Genomic DNA, 21,295 nt, shown 5'->3' with positions numbered 1-21,295 from the left:
AACGGGAATAATGTGCGCAAAATTGGTCACGGAAGCCAAGATTTGATGGAAACGATGGGGGAAAACACACGAACTGGACTCTAACATGACCTGACCAGCAACAAGACCTCGACCAGGACACAAACTCAACATGACGAGGTCTGAAACTGAAATATGCAAATGCTATGGCGCGGAAGGTTCTAGGACATGATAGAAAAAAGTATGGCACTAGACTATGGGACAAATGCGAAACACTCCAAACTAGGGGATAAATATGAACCTGACGGTATACCTTAGCTTTGATTACCACTTAATGGGAATGGGGATCCCGATCTTCCATCAGGTAGTGATAACTATCATTGCGGCGGAGAATGACACACCGATCCGGCTTCAGATTGAAAGATCGAATCCTGCAATCTTAGCACTACAACTCCTCTGGTTATCAATCAAGACATGGATCCGGTTGACCTCACTAAGAAGGCTAATCCCTACCTGCGCAACGAAGAACATAAGCAAGAACAAGAAAGAAAACAACCAAATTGCAGATGATTGATTAATCTCACGAAGTTGGGGTCTCACAAACCGATGAACGACGAAACTATTCTTGATAGATTAATCTAAGCAAAACCCCATAAAACCTAATGTCGGCGGCGGCGTATGATTATAAAGGTCTTAGGGTCGTCGCCTACCCTAGACACGCCCCCTAATGGGCCCAAACGCGATACACGGTCCATCGGACCAAAAGACGGTATCGCAGCACCCTGGCAGATTCTGGATGCTGACTTATTTCGATGATTCCCGATGATTTTGGAAGCCTTTTGACGTGAAACCACTTGAATTGGCTTCCTTATCAAATTAGCTTTCCAACTATATGTGGATCGTCGAAAACGGAGTTCGAATGCGTCCTGAGTGACCAGTTTAAGGCAGACTGGTCCTGGAGGCCAAGGCAGACTCGAAATCAAGTTGGACCGGGCCTCCTGTTTCTGTTGAACGCCCTTGCTGGTCATCAACGCCTCCACCTCTTCCTCTAAGTCCCTTATGACCCTCTCCAATGTTTCTAAGCAAGATAACATCATTAGGTAGTAGTCTATTCTCAAAAGTATGAAAAGGATCGTTTAAGAACGAGTTCACCTTTAAATTGAGTTGATGCATTCGAGCTCGGGTCATTGGACCTTGCATGATGGTTGTAGGATCAGCGGGTACATCCAAAGGAGTGATGTCCTCATCAGAAGCAAAAGTCGATGTTGGTCGATACACAACCTTGAACTGGTGTTTTGTTTTGTTTTATTTTTTAAGGATTGATTTGATGAACTTTTTTTGTAAGACTGTCCACGTCGTTAGCGGTGCTGAAAATTTTTCTAAGTGCCACCTGGTATCGATGCCTAAACTCCTTTTATACTCGAAGTGGTCACACCAATTCTTTCTTGTGTGTGGACCCCAACCATCAGAACCATCCCCTTCCTTCTCAACTCTTTCTAGCGTGAGAGACTCTTCAGTACTGGCTGGAATAGAATACTTTATTGATCTAAGCACCGAGAAATGAAAATGTGTTGGGTCATGTGAATTTGAAGTCAGCATGGTCGCCACAGCGTCACTACCCGATGCTCCATCTGTTTTAGCATGAAAAAACACTCACGTTGTGGACAGTCTAGCTAACGACTCATAGCTTTGTGCGAGTGGCCCGGCCTGCTGGGTAGAGCGCTACTAGGCGTGCCTTCATTTAGAAAGATTGTGGCCCAGGGCCCGCAACCGCAACCGGCAAGGGGAACGACGGGCAGATGTGGCGGAACTACCAGAAGCCGGTGATGGCGGCCGGCGCCGCTTCGCGGTTAGCTATCCCAGTAGCCCTTGGTTGGTACTCCGCTCCTGCCGTCGCTTTCGTTCGAAGAAGAGGACGAGATCAGGTGAGTTTGGGTCTCGCAAGTCGCAACCCAATGATCTCAATCCCAACCCCATCCTTGCTCGCTTCCTGCCATGCCGATAATTTCTAGCCACAATTCCATCGCTCGCTCGTTCAGTAGCTCCCATCCCATTCCCATCCCGACGAATCGAATCTCCGTGGCCACCTTGCCTAGCCTCCGTCTGCTCCTTCGAACGTGGGAGGAGCCAGACATCAGTCAGCAAGAGGGAAGCCCAAACTCTGGCGCCACTTCCTCTGCACTCCGCGAACAACGATTCTCGACTCTATGGCCGCGACCACCATGATTAGGATTACCACTTTACGTTGCCGCCACCACATTGGCTTAGTTATTACATGACTTCAATCGTCGACTTTGGAGCTATATAGGGAGAAGAAGAAGGACATACACATGGTTTTTATTGACTTGGAGAAGGCTTATGATAAAATATTAAGGAATGTTATGTAGTGAGCTTTGAACAAACACAAAGTCCCAACAAAATACGTCGGGCTCATTAAGGACACGTACAACAATGTTGTGACTAGTGTTCAAACAAGTGATGGAGACAAGAATGACTTCCCGATTAGGATAGGACTACATCAAGGATCAGCTTTGAGCCATTATCCGTTTGTCTTAGTGATGGATGAGGTCACAAGGGACATACAAGGGGATATCCCTTGGTGTATGCTTTTAGCGGACGATGTAGTGCTAGTTGATGAAAGTCGGACAGGAGTGAATCAGAAACTAGAGTTATGGCGTGAGACTTTGGAGTCCAAAGGTTTTAGACTCAATAGAACTAAAATTGAATATATGAGATGTGACTTTAGCACTACTACACGGGAGGAAGAAGATATTAGTTTGGAAGGTCAAGTAGTGCCTAGAAAGGATACCTTTCGATATTTAGGATCAATGCTACAGAGAGATGGGAATATTGATAAAGATGTTAGCCATAGAATCAAAGCAGGGTGGATGAAATGACGCCAAGCATCTAGTGTCCTATGTGATAAAAGGGTACTACAGAAGCTAAAAGACAAGTTTTATAGGACGACGATTAGACCTGCTATGTTGTATCGTGCAGAATGTTGACCTACCAAATGGCGACATGTTCAATAGATAGGTGTCATGAAAATACATATGTTGCGTTGGATTTGCGGTCATACAAGAAGGGATCAAGTTCGGAATGATGATATACGTGATAGATTAGGGGTAGCACCATTGAAGAAAAGCTTGTCCAACACCGGATGAGATGGTTTGGACATGTCAAACGGAGACCTCCAGAGGCACCAGTGCGTAGTGGAATCCTAAGCTAGGATACTAACGTGAAGAGAGACAGAGAAAGATCAAAGTTGACTTGGGTAGAGACAATAAAAGGAGACTTGAAAGGATAGAATATACCCAAAGACTTAGCCTTAGATAGGAGTGCTTGAAAAATAGCTATTCACGTACTTGAACCTTGATTGCTTCTGCTGGGTTTCAACTCTAGCCTACCCCAACTTGTTTGGGACTTAAAGACTTTGTTGTTGTTGTAATCGTCGACTTCGCTAAAGCGACATTTGAAACGTTGGCACTTTTTTTACATGACATTTGGTTCTTTTAATCACTTTTCTCATTTCAAATACATGTATTTTGTCATGGGATGACCATATTGCCCTTCAGTCATATTCACGTAAGAGTGGGCAGGCAGGTGCATGGACTGCCTGGCTGCTGCCGCCGCCTGGCCTGCCTGCCTGGCAGGCTTGCCATCGCCTGGGCAGGCTGGCTAGCACGCTTGCTGCCGCTAGGGTATGTCACACATTATTAAAATTCACAAAAATATAGTAAATTTTGCGGTCCCATTGAGTACACATGAATTCATCTCACATCATAATATTGTTCTACACAAGATTCAAGTCATATTTTTTGCGGTCCCATTGAGTGGGCACTTGGCACTAGCTTGCCTATGACCTTTTTCTCCGCATTTTTTGTAAGTCATAGGTCCTCTGATCATTTTCTTTCCCTTTCCATTTGTTGGAGCTGCATCGTTGTCACATCCCTTCTCACCTTCACCATCGTTGGTAAATTCACCATCTTTGGAACCTTTCTTCCTATGTCCACCTTCCATCCATCCTTTCATTCTTAGTTTCCTTCGTTGTCCAACAGGTAGTTTAGCAAGAGGTGCACCAACTAAAAATGGTAGGTCAACTTGTGGCCATTGTGTTTTATCTATCATTGGCTCAATCTCTCTTTCATAAGCAGCCCTTAATCTATTGACCGGGTAGTAGTCATGCACAAACTGTTCTAGGTCAACTCCCCGATGGCGGGTTACATAGGCCAATACATGTTGACATGGCTTACAAGTGTGCTGCCATTCAAGACAAGTACAGGTCCTTTGGTGTAATTTGATAATATGCCTCTCAGCTCGGCTGCTATGGTCCCACACCTCTGCACTCCAATTAGAACATGGTACAATTTTCAAGTGTCCCAAACCTCTAGTATTTGCCTTTAGCTGAACCATAATAGCTGAAAGTATCCTGCCTTCAGGTAGCCTATATGCAATATTTCTTCTCTTATTCCAAAGTACCATGATCATTTCTCTGATCTTATCAGCAAGGTCAGCAACATGTAAGTCTTTATGGTCTCTAATCCAGTTATTAAATGACTCAGCAATATTACTAGTTATGTAGTCACACTTAATTTCTAGATTGAAACCACACCTATACCATAATAACTTATGATTGGTCTGTAACCATTTCACTGCTTGTGCTGATTCACTTACCATTTTTGCTATATTGTCATAGAATATGTCCTCTTTGTAAGCCCTTGCCGCAAGATATATCTGGCCAAACCCTCTAAATCTCTTCTTGAAATTTCTGACAAGATGATAAAAGCATTCTCTTTGCTCTGCATTTGAGAATACATTCTTCACTGCATTCTCCAAGCCCTTGCAAGCATCAGAACAAACAGCAAGCAGTGGAGGACCACCTATTGCCTTCTTTAATTGTTCCATCAACCAAGTCCAGTTGTTTGTGTTTTCAGAAGCTATGAAGCCATAAGCGAGTGGATACATCCAATTGTGACCATCAACTGCTACAGCTACGGCCAAGTGATCATTCCACCTTCCATTAAATGATGCAGCATCTATGCTCAAATGAGGCCTACAACCTTCTAAAAACCATCAATGCATGGTTTAAGAGCACAAAAAAAAACGGTGGAAATATATTTGACCATCCATAGTATCTCAATCTCAACGACACTCCTAGGGCACCGCTTCATTACCTCGGCCTTCCACCTAAATAACAGCTCAAAACTCTCTTTCCATTTGCCATAAACCTCTTCAAGAGCTCTTTGTTTACCCCGCCATACAGTGTCATATGCAATTTGACACTTGTGATCTGTCTCCAACTTCTTTTGCAATTCCTTAGCACCAATATTTGGACAGCTCTAAGGATACTCATAGCCTTGCTAGCTACCCACTTGCAACTTGGAGTTGTAGTTATCTGCCTCATGCTGGACACACACTCGTGCTTATCGACTAAGACAGATACCTGCAAAACAAAAAATCAATGAGATTGATAATAATTTACATAACAAGTAGAATTAATGAAATAATAAAAAAAATTATTCACCTCCACATTGGCTTGGCCTTTTTGTTTAGTGCCATTTATCCTCCAAAGGCAAGGGCAATCTTCATCACCGGACTTGCAAAAAGCCCTATATATCGTCTTACATGACTTCTCTACTCCTAAATCAAACTCTTTATTGATGGCAAATTGCCGCACTGTCAACTTGAACTCCTCCATTGTTGGGTACAATGTTCCTACCTCCATTGATGGGTTGTTCTTATCATATGAAATGACCATCTCACCTGGTATGGCATCACTAGTAGGAATGGCAGCACCATCAATATCTTGCCCAATCTCATTATCATTCCCCTCTTCATCCATTTGGCAATCAAAGCCTTGTGCAGGTATATTTGTTGTGCCCTCCTCTGTCAAGCCTAAAAACTCACAAATCTACGACTCACTCATAAGTGCAATACGACCTTCGTCATCATGTGTCTCCACTATTTGTATCGTATCCCAATCAACTCTTTCCATATTTTCCACATGATCTACTTGGGACCTAAACAAGTGAAATCAACTTTAACTAATATATACTACTATCGTGGTAAAAAACAAACAGAAAGCATACAAGCATATATACCTTTACACTTCAGGAAGGTTGCACTCTACTGCCGGAAGAGGAGCAGTTGCAAGCAGCGATCTCGCTAGGGCTAGAGCAGTGGACATGCCTTCTGCCGGCTCGTCCAGACCTTTTGTTGGACCTTCTGCTGCCGCATCCACACCTTCTGTTGCCGACGCGGCCAGTGCCGGTCCTGGGATTGTTGAGGCCTAGAGCCAAAATGAAACTCAGACCCCCTTAATATAAAAATCATATCAATAGTACTAAATTTGTAATGGATACTCTCTGACTCATTAATTCATTTACTTCTATAAGAGTGGGTTTTAAGGATCTCTTGAGGAGTTATTCTATCTTAACTGGTTTGGCAAAAAAATTTGTTTCATATAGATTTCTTAGCTTGGATGACTCTTAAAAGATTTATAATGGATACTCTCTGACTCATTAATTCATTTACTTATTCCTTACTCTTTTTTGTCTCCTTTTCTCATTTCTGGAAGACTATTTTTGGCATAAAGTGTTGAAATTTAATAAACGGACAAAAGAAGCAAATGAAACAAAGTCCAAAGGTGACCTGACTGAACCTACCCAGCACTGTGTGACTTTTTTCATGCAGCAATGGTAATCAGTTGCAACCAGAGAAGGTGCATGTGTGACTTGTGAGGATAGGTGCGGTGATCTTTTGAGTCTCTGGCAACTCAAGCTAGCCTTTGCTTTGTGTGTGTTTTGTACGTGTTTTGGTGTTGCTCCTTTAAGAGAGCAGCCAGAGTGACTGTGGCCGGCTACAGGAAGAACACTGCAGATCTCTTTGTGTTCTTGGGAGGAGTGCATGAAGGAGGAGACTCAAAACTGCCATGCCTCAGGTCATGATGCCACACAATCTTATGCTTTCCAAACCATGAAAGCCTGCCCTGAAACAACCTGTGTGTATCTGTTGCCCAAATCTCATGAGCCATGACTTGTGACTGATCAGATCAGCACCGGGTGCTGCTAGTGACCTGGGCTAGCTAGTAACCAGATGGATAATACTACTCCTACTCCAAAAGAAAACAAAAAAAAAAGATGATGGATCAGAGCTAGTAAGATAGAGTAGAGAGATAAGCAAAGGTGAAATCTTCTCTGGGATCCCCACTGCTCCCACACCACACTGTCAATACGTATATACATCGTACATACCTGGGGTCCCTTGGTCTTGGGGCCTAGAGAGGCTGCCCCGTTTGCCCCCATCCAGGGCCGGGCCTAGGCACGGCCATGCCCTCCACTGTCGGCGCGGCCATGCCCTCAGCCAGCCCGTCTAGGCCAGAGGCGGCGGTCGCGGCCACACCAGAGGGCGGCGCGGCTAGGGCACAGGCGGCCAGGCTAGGGCCGGCCAACGCGGCCACGCCTGAGGGCAGCGCGGTAAGGGCAGAGGCGGCTGGCGGCCCTTCTGGATCCGGTGGGGGCGAGTTCGTCTCCTCCATGGGCGGCGCGTCGAGGAGGATTGGGCGGGCGGCGGCGGCTAGAAGAAACGTCGGAAGATGAAACGAAACGTCGGGCTCATGCAAAAGGATACGTAAGGCCAGAAGAGTAAAAGAGTCAATTAAGGAACAAAATACATATATTTTGATTACCAAAGTCAAGAAATACACCAAATATCATCTAAAACAAAATGTCAAACGTTTCAAATGTCGTTTTAGCGAAGTGGACGATTGGAGTCCTGTGTCTCGCGTCCTATACTAGCAACCACGTCGGTCGCCCGCTCCTGCACGCTTCCTCCTAGATGCCGCCGATGTAGACTGCTCGCTCCCCATTCTTCTTGCTGCTCCCCTTCCTCCTCCGTCACCGTCTCCCCGCGCCGGGTTCGGGTCCGCCCAACAGCAGCATTGAAGCGCATCCCTGGCAGCAACACCAGCTGCATGGGTCCAGCCGACAATGGCGCCACCACGCTTCAGCGATCGTCATCGTTCGACCTTCGTCGCAGTCTGATCGTCCCCAACTCCACTGCTGGCACCGGAGACGCCAGTGCTGCTTCCTCAAGACTGCTGTCCGCCGTGAGAAGACGCTTCTTTTCATCTTTTCCTTTATACATTATAAGCTCTTATTAAAATTCATATCTTTTCCTCTCTTCTAGAACTGAACCAGATGCGTGTATGCAGATTCTTGGGGTGGCGCATCTGCTTGTGTCACTGGGCATTGTGTTCGCCACCGACAAATTCCTCAAACAGGCATTCGTCGCCGCGTCCATCAAGTTCCCAAGCGCCCTCTTCGGCATGTTCTCTGTCTTCTCCGTGCTAGTCGTCTTCGACACATTCGTGCCTGCCCTCGCCAAGGCGTTCATGGACTTCTTTGCGCCTGCCACACTATTCATCCAGAGGTGGCTACCCTTGTTCTACGTCCCGACACTAGTCGTGCTACCGCTCGCCGTCAGGGATGTCCCAGCGGCTTCAGGACTCAAGATTTTTGCAATCACTTGTGTATTATTCTCGATCACATTTTTTCTGTCATTGTTTCCCTTTACAGCGAATTTGATTTGTTTCTATCTGTCTAATAACATGATGGAACGACTTAAACTTGAATTGTGACACTATGACTAAACACTTCCGAAACGAACCAGTTCATTTGCAAAAGGTAGATGAGGTTCTCCTCATTATGCAGACCTGCAGAACTACAACCCGAAAGATGCACCCTACTCTTAGATATTGCAGCACGGTACCAGTAACAGTAAGCATTCGCTGCACTGCATGTCATGTTGCAGTACTGTATGATTTCAGGCTCCAGTTAAGTAGCCTGCAGCCCCAGTAAACAAAATTTTGAAAATTGTGAGGTACCTTACCAATTCTTTTCATTGCTATATATATGCTGTCAGGATCTTCTGTGTTATATTTAGCTACCTATGAGATATGATTGCACATGAAACAAATGCTACAGAAGGAATTAGATTCTATTAGGTCCGGGCTCCTTCCCGGCTCCGGCTCCTCCGGAGAAGCCCTGCTAAACGTTTTGGAGGAGGAGCTGTTTTTTATTGAAAAACAGAGAAGCCCCTTACGAGGAGCCCTGCCAAACACCCCCTTAGTTTTTCCTTTCAAAACATTAAATTGGAACAGCTACTTTTATACTGTTTTGATTTTGCCCGCTTTTTCAGTTGGTGGCTGGTTTGCTACCCTCGTGGTTGCAGGATATACAGTGTTAGCTGTGAGAAAACTTGTGAAGACAGAGCTTATTACAGACACAGAGCCCATGAGCAAGCCGTCACCATTTTCTACATCGGAAATCTGGGCATGGTCTGCTATATTCGTTGCATCATTTGGTGTTGCGTATTTCAATCCCACGGCACTTGGTACCACAGCAATAACATGCCTTCCTTTCCTGCTTGCTGCTAATGTGCTGGGATACATGGTTGGTTCTGGGTAATATGCTTATATAAACTCGATCAATAGGATCCAAAGTATGCAAACAGTTTATTCAATTTTGTCTGACGATCTGGGTATTTTCAGGTTACCAGCTGGTGTAAAGAAAGTGTTATGCCAAAGGACCTCTACTCCAACTGGTTAGAGCGTCCTGGCAGCACTCCTCAGGTCCTAGGTTCGACTCCCTGTGGAAGCGAATTTTAGGCTGGGATTAAAAAAATCCCCTCGTCTGTTCCACGCCAAAACACAGGTCTTAGGACCGGCCCGTTCTCACAGGGTGACGGTGCCCCTGTGTAAGGGTGGCACTACTGGAAACAGGGCCTTTGCCGAGTGCAAACTGCTTTGCCGAGTGTCAAAAATCGAGCACTCGGCAAAGACCGCACTCGGCAAAGAACAATTTGCCGAGAGCCGGGCACTCGGCAAAAAAGGGCACTCAGCAAAGGACTTCTTTGCCGAGTGCCAGGCTCTCGGCAAAAGCGCGGCACTCGGCATAGGCTGCCCCGCGTAACGGTGTTCGGCCATGTCTTTCTTTGCCGAGTGCCTGCTGTTACACTCGGCAAAGATTTTTTTAGAAAATACTTTGCCGAGTGCCCCTGACACGGCGCTCGGCAAAGATTCAATATTTTTTTTCAAATGTCTTTGTCGAGTGCCTAACAGCTTCGACACTCGGCAAAAGGAGGAATTAAAAAAATTACATTTTTTTAAATACCTTTGCCGAGTGCTCCTGTGAAGGCACTCGGCAAAGAGGAAATTTCAAAAAAAATTAAAAAAAACCTCTTTGACGAGCGTCTTATTCTTGGAACTCGGCAAAGACCCCCTTTGCCGAGTGTTATGCTCCGACGCTCGGCAAAGTTTTTTTTTGTTTTTGGCCTCTAATTTTTTTGTGCAGCCCTTTTAAAGGGCTGCATAAAAAATTTGGAGGCCAAAAATTAAAAAAAAAACTTTGCCGAGCGCCGGGGCATGGCACTCGGCAAAGGGGGTCTTTGCCGAGTGCTAAGAATAAGGCGCTCGGCAAAGAGGTTTTTTAATATTTTTTTAGAAATTTCCTCTTTGTCGAGTGCCTTCACAGGGGCACTCGGCAAAGGTATTTCAAAAAAAAATATATACCGACGGTCGGATCGGGGCACTCGGTAAAGTTGCCTTCTTTGTCGAGTGCCTCCCTGATCCGGCGCTTGGCAAAGGGGCGGGTGGGGGCACTTAGGCGGGCAGTCCAAGCCACACACACACAGATAGCCGCCGCTCCTGGCCGTCCCCGCGCTCCCACCCGCCAACGTCGGGCTGCCCCCACGCCGCGTGCCGCCCTCCCCTCCCCGTGCGTCGCGCCCGCGGCGGCCCCCGCGCCCGCCATCCACCGGGCCGCCGCCGACGCCGCGTGCCGCCACCCATCCCCGCGTCGTGCGCCGCAGCCCCTCCCCGCGCCGCGTGCCGCCCTCCCTCCCCATGCGCCGCGCCCATACCCGCCCCGCACCCGCCATCCACCGGGCCGCCGCCGACGCCACGCGCCGCCCGCCGCAGCCCTCCTCGCGCCACGCGCCACCCTCCCCTCCCCGTGCGCCACGCCCGCCAGCCAACGGGCCACTGCCGACGCCCTTCCCCACGCCGCGCGCCGCCCGCCGCAGCCCCTCCCCGTGCCACGCGCCGCCCTCCCCTCCCCGTGCGCTGCGCCCGTGGCCGCCCCCCCACTCGCCAGCCACCAGGCCACCGCCGACGTCGCGCGGCGCCGCCCTTCCCCACGCCGCGCACTGGCTACCGTAGCCCCTCCCCACGCCGCGCGCCGACGCCTACCCCCACCCCCGCCCCCATGCCCACATGTGGCCGAGCATGGCCAGCTCACCCACGTCGTCCCGCCAACGCCGGCGGGTGGAGGAGGGGAGGAGGAGGGGGAAGGGGAGGAGGCGAGGAGGAGGAGGAGGAGTAGGAGTCGGTCCTGCCCCCGGTCGCGCCCCGTGGACCGCCTGCCCCGACGCCGCCCGTGCCCGACCCCGTTCCCAACTCCGGCGACCCCGACCCCGACGCCGCCCGCCCCTACCCCCGGTGCCCGTCAGGTATGTCCTCTCTCTTGTTGTTGTCGTGGTGGTGATAGTTGTAGTAGCATTAGTTGTAGTAGTAGTGCTAGTGGTAGTAGTAGTATTAGAAGTAGTGGTAGTAGTAGTAGAACTAGTGGTAGTAGTAGTAGAACTAGTGGTAGTAGTAGTAGAAGTAGTGGTAGTAGTAGTAGCAATAGTGGTAGTAGTAGTAGTAGAACTAGTGGTAGTAGTAGTAGCAATAGTGGAAGTAGTAGTAGAAGTAGTGGTACTACTTGGATATATTCTTCTGCATGGATTGATATCCAAACTACATGGCTTCTCTTGAGACATATGTGCTTGTCGACCATCGTGCCGTTGTTTTTTGCAGGTTTTGGAAACCTCACCGTGCAGGGGAGGTTCTGCCGATTTTTTTTAAATGATAGTATTTTGTTCCATTTTTATAGAGAAGAGCCCGTTGGAGCCGAGTCGGAGTTCCCGTTGCCGTGCCGGTCTACCTGCACCGCGTCGCCTCACCACTACACCGACCCACCATGGCCCCGCTAGCCTGACTCCGCCGCCACCCTAGGTATAACCCCTCTTTCCGTATCATGGTCGTAGATCGCGTAACCCAATTAGGCGTCTCCTGTTCGAAAGAGATACGGTTGGAGGTATGCAGATCTTTGCATATCTATGACTGTATCTATTTTGGATTGTCCATGTTTTTTGGACAGCTCGCAGATGCGTAGATGGGTTAGTTTTCATGGTCTGCTCCGATCCGAGATAGAGTTTCGGCATCTCCTCCCTGTTGTTCTCCAGATACGCACTCTTCTTTGGCAGGACGTGTATCTGGAGAACAGCGGGGAGGTGCTGCCGAAATTCTATCTCGGATAGGAGTAGAGCATGGAAACTAACCTCATCTATGCATCCGCGGGTGGGATTAGGACCTATCCTCACCTATTAGACAGTAGGAACACCATGTAGATGCAATTGATGGTTACATTACTCGCTGATACATATGTTAGAGGATGGATGACCATCAGTGGATGTACACAGGCTGGAGAAGTTAGAGTGATTACACCATAGAATGGATGAACAAGACCGATGCTTTCTTGAACAGTGCATTTGGCAAGGCTACTAAAGGACATTGCCTAGTTTTGTGTCCCTACAGCAAATGTGGAAACAGGAGAAAGGTAAACAAGGTGGAAATGGGTAAACACCTTGTGAAGAATGGATTTACGCCGGACTACACCCGGTGGGTCCACCATGGCTCGTAATGTACGTGTCGTGCTAGCAATAGATGGGTTCAATCCTTATGGAATGATGGCTCCCCATACACATGTTGGCCCATCTTCGTTATCCCCCTTAATCTCCCCCCAGTGTCTCCTTTCAACGACATAACGTATTCTTGTCATTGATAATTCCTGGACACCCAGGGAGTAATATGGGTGTGTTCATGGAGCCCGTGTTTGATGAATTGGTCCGTGCTTGGGATGAAGGGGTATGGACATATGATCGAGCTACAAAGACAACCTTCAAAATGTACGTTTGGTACCACTACTCCCTGCATGACTTCCTAGCGTATGGGATATTCTGCGCCTGGTGTGTTCACGGGAAGTTCCCATGCCCAATATGCAAGGAAGGTGTGAGGTTCATTTGGTTGCAGAAGGGTGGCAAGTATTCGTCGTTCGACAGACATCGTCAATTCCTACCTCTGGACCATCCATTCAGACAAGACATCAAGAACTTTATGAAAGGTGTCAAAGTGACAAACCCTACACCGCGGATGATGACTGGTGCCAAGGTTCATGCTCAGATAGATGCTCTCGTGCCCAATGAAGAAGGTGGTTTTGTGGGATATGGTGAGCAACATATGTGGACTCATATCTCAGGCATGACGAGGCTCCCCTATTTCGATGACCTTCTTCTGCCACATAACATTGATGTAATACACACTGAAAAGTATATCGCCGAGGCACTTTGGGCAACACTTATGGACACTAAAAAATCTAAGAACAACCCTAAGGCTAGAGTAGACCTAGCAACATTGTGCGATAGACCAAATCAAGAGATGCAGCCTCCTAGTCGTGGCAAGACCTGCAGAAGGCCTAAGGCCGATTTTGTCTTGAAAAAGGACCAAAGGAGGGAAGTACTTGAATGGATCCAGACGCTAATGTTCCCTAATGGGTATGCAGTGAATCTAAAGAGGAGAGTGAACTTAGGCACTCTGTGAGTCAATGGGATGAAGAGTCATGACTACCATATATGGATGTTGACACCGTTTTTTTGCACGTATCAAAATAGTCGGAGTGGGCTAATCGGCAAGGGGAAAGTTATTGAATACTTTGATAGCCGATGAAAGCCAGCTTGTAAAGGTGGTTGCCGATAGCTGGTGATGGTCGATGGAAAGGTTGATTTGGACTCGGGCGTTGCCGATGAGGTTGGAGGTGTTATTGTCGATGCCGATGAAGGAAGGCTTGAAGGTTACTGCCGATACAGCAGTAAGTATGCCGATGAAGGAAGGCTTGAAGGTTACTACCGTTACAGCAGTAAGTATGCCGATGAAGGAAGACTTGAGGACTACTGCCGATGAAACAGGGGATATGCCGATGGGAAGGAAGATGGCGAGATTTTCATCGTAATTGAGGCGGACAGGGAAATAGATAGGAGTTAATTTCCTTTTCTATATTTGTTAGAGTATGGTTCATGTAAAAGTCACGCGTTTCCTTAGATATGGGCTTGGTGTCCTAGTTGTGTTCGGTTGTGTCTCTTTAGATCAGGGTATAAATATGGAGTGAGGGGCAATGTAATAAAAAAGATCAATCAATATCAAAACCAATTTTTACTCCTATTTGCATCTACTTACTTTTCGGCGACTTCGTCAATTTGCATATTTTTCCTTTTTTTTATGAGTTCTCATTGATTCGGCGAGCTGCATCGTTTCAGTACGACCTTCGGCGATTCTCGAGTTCCGCGTGAACACCTCTTGGTCGTGACTTCCGGGCGTATCGCTGTTGTCAGGACTAAAGTGTTCGTATCTTCTTCCTTGTCGATTAGCAGGTCAAATCGACTGGCACGCTTTGGATATCGATTCGGGTATTAGCCCTTTGTGTTTGCAGATCCACTTTTGCATCAACACATCTTTTGGCACGCTCGGTGGGACCAATCAATCAATATGTTCAATCCCGAGATCGATTCAGGGAACATTATCGCAGTATCAGAAGAAGATCTCAAGGAAGAACAGAGGCAGGCTATGGAAAAGGCTGTAGAAGAATACAAGCAGCTTTGTCTGAGATCGTTTAGCTTGAACAAGAGTGGACAAGTCATCTAGAAGCAAGATTTGCCGTTGCCTCGGCAGGTTACCTTTGGCTCCAATCCTGGTAAACTTCAAGAGATGGTTAATTCTGCAGTAAATCATGCTTTGATTAATCATTCCAATGTGCTGTCCAATACTGTTCATAATGCTGTGGTTCGAACTCTCAAAGAGGGACAAGCGGCACCACATTACGTTGGGCCTGCCTATCATCAACCAGAGCAGACATCTGTCAAAACTCCATCGGCTCCTTCGGCCGTTGTGGGTACAGAAGTTACTTCCCCTCCAGTATCGGCAGGCTCACCTAATATTCAATCTACACCGATACGATCAGATCAGGTATTACCAGGAGGGCGAATTCAGCTTAATACAGATCTATCGGCATCAGCTATGTCAGGCCCTGTGTCTCAGAATAGCCAGATTCCTACTAATTGGTGGGGATATGGCATGCCTCCGGAGTCATCTGCTTTCAATCCTAGATTACCTCAAGGGTTTGATGCAGTAGGAAGAGCGCCTATACCATCGGCTGTTTCGCCGATGGCTCAAGTGCCTCAATATGTCGCAGCTACTTCTGTGCAACCAACTCCAGGAGGTTTCCAGATGCCTATGGTTCAAACATTCAATTCAAGTCCATCGGCGAGCTTACTGCCGATGCAGCAGAAAGCCCCTGCTATGAGTCAAACTGGGGTTCAGTTCATGCCTCAAACCGGTTATAATTATCCAACAATATCAGCAAATTACCAGCCATCGGTAAGTTTTGTACCGATGAGTTCTAATAATGATTGGTCAGGACAGTTACCTGTTCAACATACAGTTCAGCGAAATCAGCAGGTTGCAGGGATTCAACAAGGTCATATGCAAGCTGGTTTCCAGAATCAAGCATCGGCAGCTCAGCCGATGAATCCTTTCCAACAGACTAATGGACCACAAGTAACGGCAAATATGCCGATTGCTGGAGATCGTGGGCCACAAAGATATGTGGAGGGATGTCAGCAGGCACCTCCGGTAGAAATTCAGCCAGTTCGTCAGCAGGAGGCTGATGCTTTTTGGGCCGATAAGATAGCAGAAATTATGAAGGATCAGTTTGGGATAAAACCCAAAGTCAATACTTATTCTTATCGGACTCCATACCCTCCTGCATACGATTTAATTCCTCTCCCAAATTGGTACAAGGTACCGGATTTCACTAAATTCTCTGGGCAAGATGATACATCAACAATGGAACATGTCAATCGCTTCATTATTCAATGTGGAGAGGCAGCTAACAGAGATGAATTAAGAGTTCGATTATTTTCATCATCTTTGTCTGGATCAGCATTTACATGGTTCATTTCATTACCACCAAATTCTATTATTACTTGGGTTGATCTAGAAAAACAATTCCATAAGTATTTCTTTGCTGGAATCCATGAAAAGAAGCTTACCGATTTGGTAAAATTGAGACAGCGTAATGATGAATCGGTAGAAAGCTTTGTACAAAGGCTACGAGATGTAAAAAATAAGTGCTACAGCCTTGTGCTGGATGATCGGCAGCTTGCCGATCTGGCTTTCCAAGGGTTATTGCCACATCTTAAAGACAGATATGCTTCTCAGGAGTTTGAAAGCCTCAGTCATCTTGTGCAAAGGATCTCTGATCAAGATACTAGGGTTTTTGAACCTAAAAAGAATTGGAGTAAAAAGGTATCATTTGTCGAAGAAGTAGGAGATTCTGACTCTGATGAAGAACCAGTTATCGGCTTAGCTGAGTGGGTTAAGAATAAAAAGCCGATATCATGTCCCTTTGGTCAAAAAGAGCCAGAAAAGTTTACCTTTGATATCACCAAGGCCCAGAAGCCGATGAAAATTGATCAACACCCTTTTCCAGCAAATATGTTGGATGCCAAAGGAAAGACCAAGATATTGACGTCAGAGGCTGCTGAGAAAAACGCGTCAGTGGACCCACAACATCGGATAACTACCGATGATGCAAAAAGTAAGGGTTTGCTAGGAGAAAGCAATAATTCCAAAAATCCTCCTCGACCTGGCATTGTGATTACTCATCGAAGGCAGCAGGAGGGTTGGCGTCAACGTAATGACCGATATCGACAACAGCAAAAAGTGAGACGTCAGGAAGAATGGAATCGACATAAAGATCATTGGAGGTGTCCGTTTTTCATCCATTGCTGGGAAGAAGGTATTAAATTGCTAACTGTTGAAAATTGCCCTGAGTGTAATGGTTATTACGGGGTCAATCGCTCAGAAAGGAGGTTTCAACTTGGTAATCAGGGTTTGTCTATCAATGAGCCGATCAGAGGCAGAGCATTAGTGCATGATCGGCTGGGGGGCAGATTTAGTGTACATGAGAGGCTTGGTAAACGCGCTGGATATTTTCCAAGGAATCAAGAGGAGCTTGAGGAGATGGCAAACGCAAGAGTTCCCGATGAGGAAATATTCTACAGGGACCCTAATATACGTCGTGTAGAACCGACTAGGACTTGTTATCAGCCGGTTTGGAAAACCAAGTTTCCTCGATGGTGCCCAGAGGGTCTGACAAAGACGCAGAGAAGGAGGATGCAACGCGAGCGTCAGGAGGATTTATACCAAGAGGAAAATTCCTCCAATGAAAGGCCCGGTCATCAGCAGTGGCAGGTAAAACACAAAAATAAGGGTCCATCGGCAGATGTTAATATGGTATTCATGTTGCCGATGGAGTTTTTGGCACTATCTGATAATGAGGAAGAAGTTGTTCTCTCTGATCAAGTAGCTCAGTTAACACTAGATCCAATGATGGCTGTTTTTGAGAAACCTACCGATGACGAGAGACAGCATCTTAAGGCTTTATTTGTGAAGGGCAGAGTTGATGGGCAGCCTGTGTCTAAGGTACTTATTGATGGAGGGGCTGCGATTAATATTATGCCTTACGTGATGTATCGGAAACTTGGTAAGGGAGATCAAGACTTGACCAAAACCGATATGATGTTGAAAGATTTTGAAGGCAATGTGTCACCGGCTAAAGGGGCAGTGTGCGTTGAATTGACCATCGGCAGCAAAACCTTGCCAACGACGTTCTTTGTTATCAACGGCAAGGGTGCATATAATTTGCTTCTAGGGAGGGATTGGATTCATGCTAATTGTTGTGTTCCTTCTACAATGCATCAATGCCTCGTGCAGTGGATTGGGGATAAGATTGAGGTCGTCCCTGGTGATTCTTCTTATATCATTGCATCGGCAGAATCAGATACTTATGAACGAACTAAATGCATATCAGGAGAAGCTTGGGAAAAGGAGTTCCTTAGAGTTGCTGATTATGAAATTCCACCGATCCAAGCAGTCGGTTCTGAAGAGGAGTTTTAATGGATAGGTTTGCCGATGATGGAAAATTAGGTCAAGGGTTCACGTCGGCAGATGATTTAGTAGAAGTAGATATTGGTAATGGTGATAGGTCAAGACCTACTTTTATTAGTGCTAAGTTAGATTCCAAGTGTAAGCAGTGAATAACAGATTTGTTAAAAGAATATAAAGATTGTTTTGCTTGGGATTATACTGAGATGCCCAGATTAGACCGATCGATAGTTGAACATCGGTTACCTATCAAATCTGGATTTCGGCCACATCAGCAGCCAGCGCGCCGATGCAACCCTAATGTACTTCCTGACATTAAGGCCGAAATAACTAAATTAATTGAAGCAAAGTTTATTCGGCAATGTCGATACGCAGAGTGGATCTCTAATGTGGTTCCTGTTTATAAGAAAAATGGAAAACTTCGTGTCTGTATTGATTTCAGGAATCTCAACAAAGCCACACCGATGGATGGCTATCCAATGCCGATTGCTGATTTGTTGATTGATGCTGCGGCTGGACATCGAATTATCAGCTTCATGGATGGTAATGCAGGTTACAATCAAATATTCATGGCTGAGGAAGATATTCCCAAGACTGCTTTCAGATGTCCAGGTCATGTGGGGTTGTTTGAGTGGATAGTCATGACGTTTGGTTTGAAAAATGCCGGTGCTACTTATCAAAGAGCTATGAACTTTATTTTTCATGAATACATCGGCACATTAGTGGAGATATACATTGATGATGTAGTGATTAAGTCTGGAGATATCACAGCACATTTAGCCGATCTGCAAAAGATACTGGAGTGCACAAGGAAGCATGGATTGAAGATGAATCCTAATAAATGTGCATTTGGTGTATCGGCAGGACAATTCTTGGGTTTTATGGTGCATCAGCGGGGCATTGAAATCAGTAGGAAGTCTATTGATGCAATTAACAAGGTGATTGCTCCTGCCAATAAGACTGAATTGCAATCTTTGATCGGTAAGATTAATTTCATTAGAAGATTCATATCTAATTTGTCGGGCAAGATCAAGGCTTTCAGCCCACTACTTAAATTGAAAGCTGATCAGGAATTTGTATGGGGAGTTGAACAGCAATTAGCCCTTGATGAAATTAAGAAATATTTATCAAATCCTCCAGTGCTAGTTCCACCTCAACATGGGAAGCCTTTCAGGTTATATTTGTCAACCGATGATACAGTTATCGGTTCAGCTCTTATTCAAGAATTTGAAGGGAAAGAACGTGTTATTTATTATTTGAGCAGAAGATTAGTGGATGCTGAGACGAGGTATTCGGCCATCGAAAAATTGTGTCTGTGTTTATACTTTTCTTGTGTCAAATTAAGGCATTATTTGTTATCTGCCGAATGTACGGTCATATGCAAAGATGATGTGGTCAAGTATATGTTGTCGATGCCGATATTAAGTGGTAGAATCGGCAAATGGATTTTAGCATTATCAGAATTTGAACTACGTTACGAATCAACTAAGGCAGTTAAAGGGCAAGTGATGGCTGATTTTGTCACTCAGCATTGTAATACGGTGGACTCTCTGGGGATTGCTCCCTGGACACTTTTCTTCGATGGGTCCACATGTGGTGAAGGAGCAGGTATCGGCATTGTGTTAATTTCACCTCAAGGAAGGAAGTATGAGTTTTCATTGCCGATTGTTGCTACAGCGACAAACAATCAAGCTGAATACCAAGCCTTGATAAAAGGGTTAGAATTGCTGAAGGAGATACGTGCCGATGTTGTTGAAATCTTTGGTGATTCTATGCTAGTTATAAATCAATTGGCTGGAATTTATGAATGCCGAAGTGAAGCTTTGATTTCGTATTATGAGAGATGTTTGCAATTGTTGAAAGGATTTAGAGGTTTTCATCTTGAACATATCTCTCGATTGCATAATGAGGAAGCTAATCGACTAGCTCAGCATGCTTCAGGGTATCAGCCTATTCAGGAAGTGCTAACATCGGCAGTTGATACCGATGACTGGAGGAAAGAGATTGTCGATTATTTAAAGGATCCATATAGAAAGGTTGAGAGACGTATAAGGTTCCAAGCTACCAAATATGTGCTCCTCGATGATGAATTATATTATCGAACTATAGATGGAGTTTTACTTAGATGTGTTAGCAATGATGAATCGAAAAGCTTGATGGGTGAAATTCATGAAGGAGTATGTGGGGCACATCAATCGGCTTTCAAGATGAAATGGATGATCAGAAGGAATGGGTACTATTGGCCGACTATTCTTGAAGATTGTTTTAAATATTTTAAAGGATGCCAGGGGTGTCAAAAGTTTGGTAATATTCAAAGAGCGCCTGCATCGGCTATGAATCCTATAATCAAACCATGGCCGTTCCGGGGATGGGCTATTGATCTCATTGGTCAGATTTATCCGCCATCGAGTAAAGGACATAAATTTATTCTGGTTGCTACCGATTATGTCACAAAGTGGGTTGAGGCAATTCCTTTAAAAAAGGTGACATCGGTCAATATGATTGATTTTGTGAAAGAACATATTGTTTACCGATTTGGTATTCCTCAGACTATCACTACCGATCAGGGCACTATGTTTACATCAGGAGAATTTGATGAGTTTGCTGTAGGTATGGGAATTAAAATTTTAAATTCTTCTCCGTATTATGCTCAAGCTAATGGTCAAGCTGAGGCTTCTAACAAAGGGATCATCAAACTCATTAAGCGCAAAATTAAAGAAAATCCTAGGAGGTGGCATACAGTATTAAATGAAGCCTTGTGGTCATATCGGATGTCATGTCATGGTGCAACCAAAGTAACGCCTTATCAGTTAGTATATGGACACGATGCAGTATTGCCTTGGGAAATCAAGGTTGGCTCTAGACGAATACGTTCTCAAAATCAGCTGACAGCCGATGATTATAATACTCTTATGAAGGATGAGTTGGAAGATGTGGCGGGTCATCGGTTAAGGGCTTTGGTTAGTATCGAAGAAAATAAGAAAAGAGTAGCTAGATGGTATGACAAGAAGGTGAAAGTAAAAGAGTTTGCCGATGGAGATCTGGTCTGGAAATTGATTTTACCGATTGGGACTAAAAGTTCAAAGTTTGGAAAGTGGTCTCCTAATTGGGAAGGTCCATATCGGATAAATCAGTCTGTTCCTGGTAATGCATATATTTTAGAAACCCTCGAAGGGGTTGTGTTTCCCAGAGCGTTAAATGGAAAATATTTAAAGAAATATTACCCTAGTATCTGGA

General features: G+C 45.7%; 1 protein-coding gene across 1 annotated transcript in view; it reads left to right on the top strand.

The window, feature by feature from the left end:
- The first annotated feature begins 2,165 nt into the window (after nucleotides 1-2,165).
- The window catches only part of LOC136539264 (plastidal glycolate/glycerate translocator 1, chloroplastic-like), a 28,149-nt gene continuing 9,019 nt past the window's right edge, over nucleotides 2,166-21,295 (top strand). The window contains exons 1-5 of the mRNA XM_066531202.1: nucleotides 2,166-2,225; nucleotides 7,730-8,065; nucleotides 8,171-8,486; nucleotides 9,157-9,421; nucleotides 9,509-9,530. Of these exons, the coding sequence (XP_066387299.1) occupies nucleotides 2,166-2,225; nucleotides 7,730-8,065; nucleotides 8,171-8,486; nucleotides 9,157-9,421; nucleotides 9,509-9,530 (999 nt within the window). The remainder of the gene's footprint in view (nucleotides 2,226-7,729; nucleotides 8,066-8,170; nucleotides 8,487-9,156; nucleotides 9,422-9,508; nucleotides 9,531-21,295) is intronic.

This window comes from Miscanthus floridulus, chromosome 2, assembly GCF_019320115.1.
Source record: "Miscanthus floridulus cultivar M001 chromosome 2, ASM1932011v1, whole genome shotgun sequence".
In the NCBI taxonomy this organism is placed as follows: domain Eukaryota; kingdom Viridiplantae; phylum Streptophyta; class Magnoliopsida; order Poales; family Poaceae; genus Miscanthus; species Miscanthus floridulus.
The sequence above is the reverse complement of the archived record's forward strand: the minus strand, read 5'-3'. Positions and strand labels throughout refer to the sequence as shown.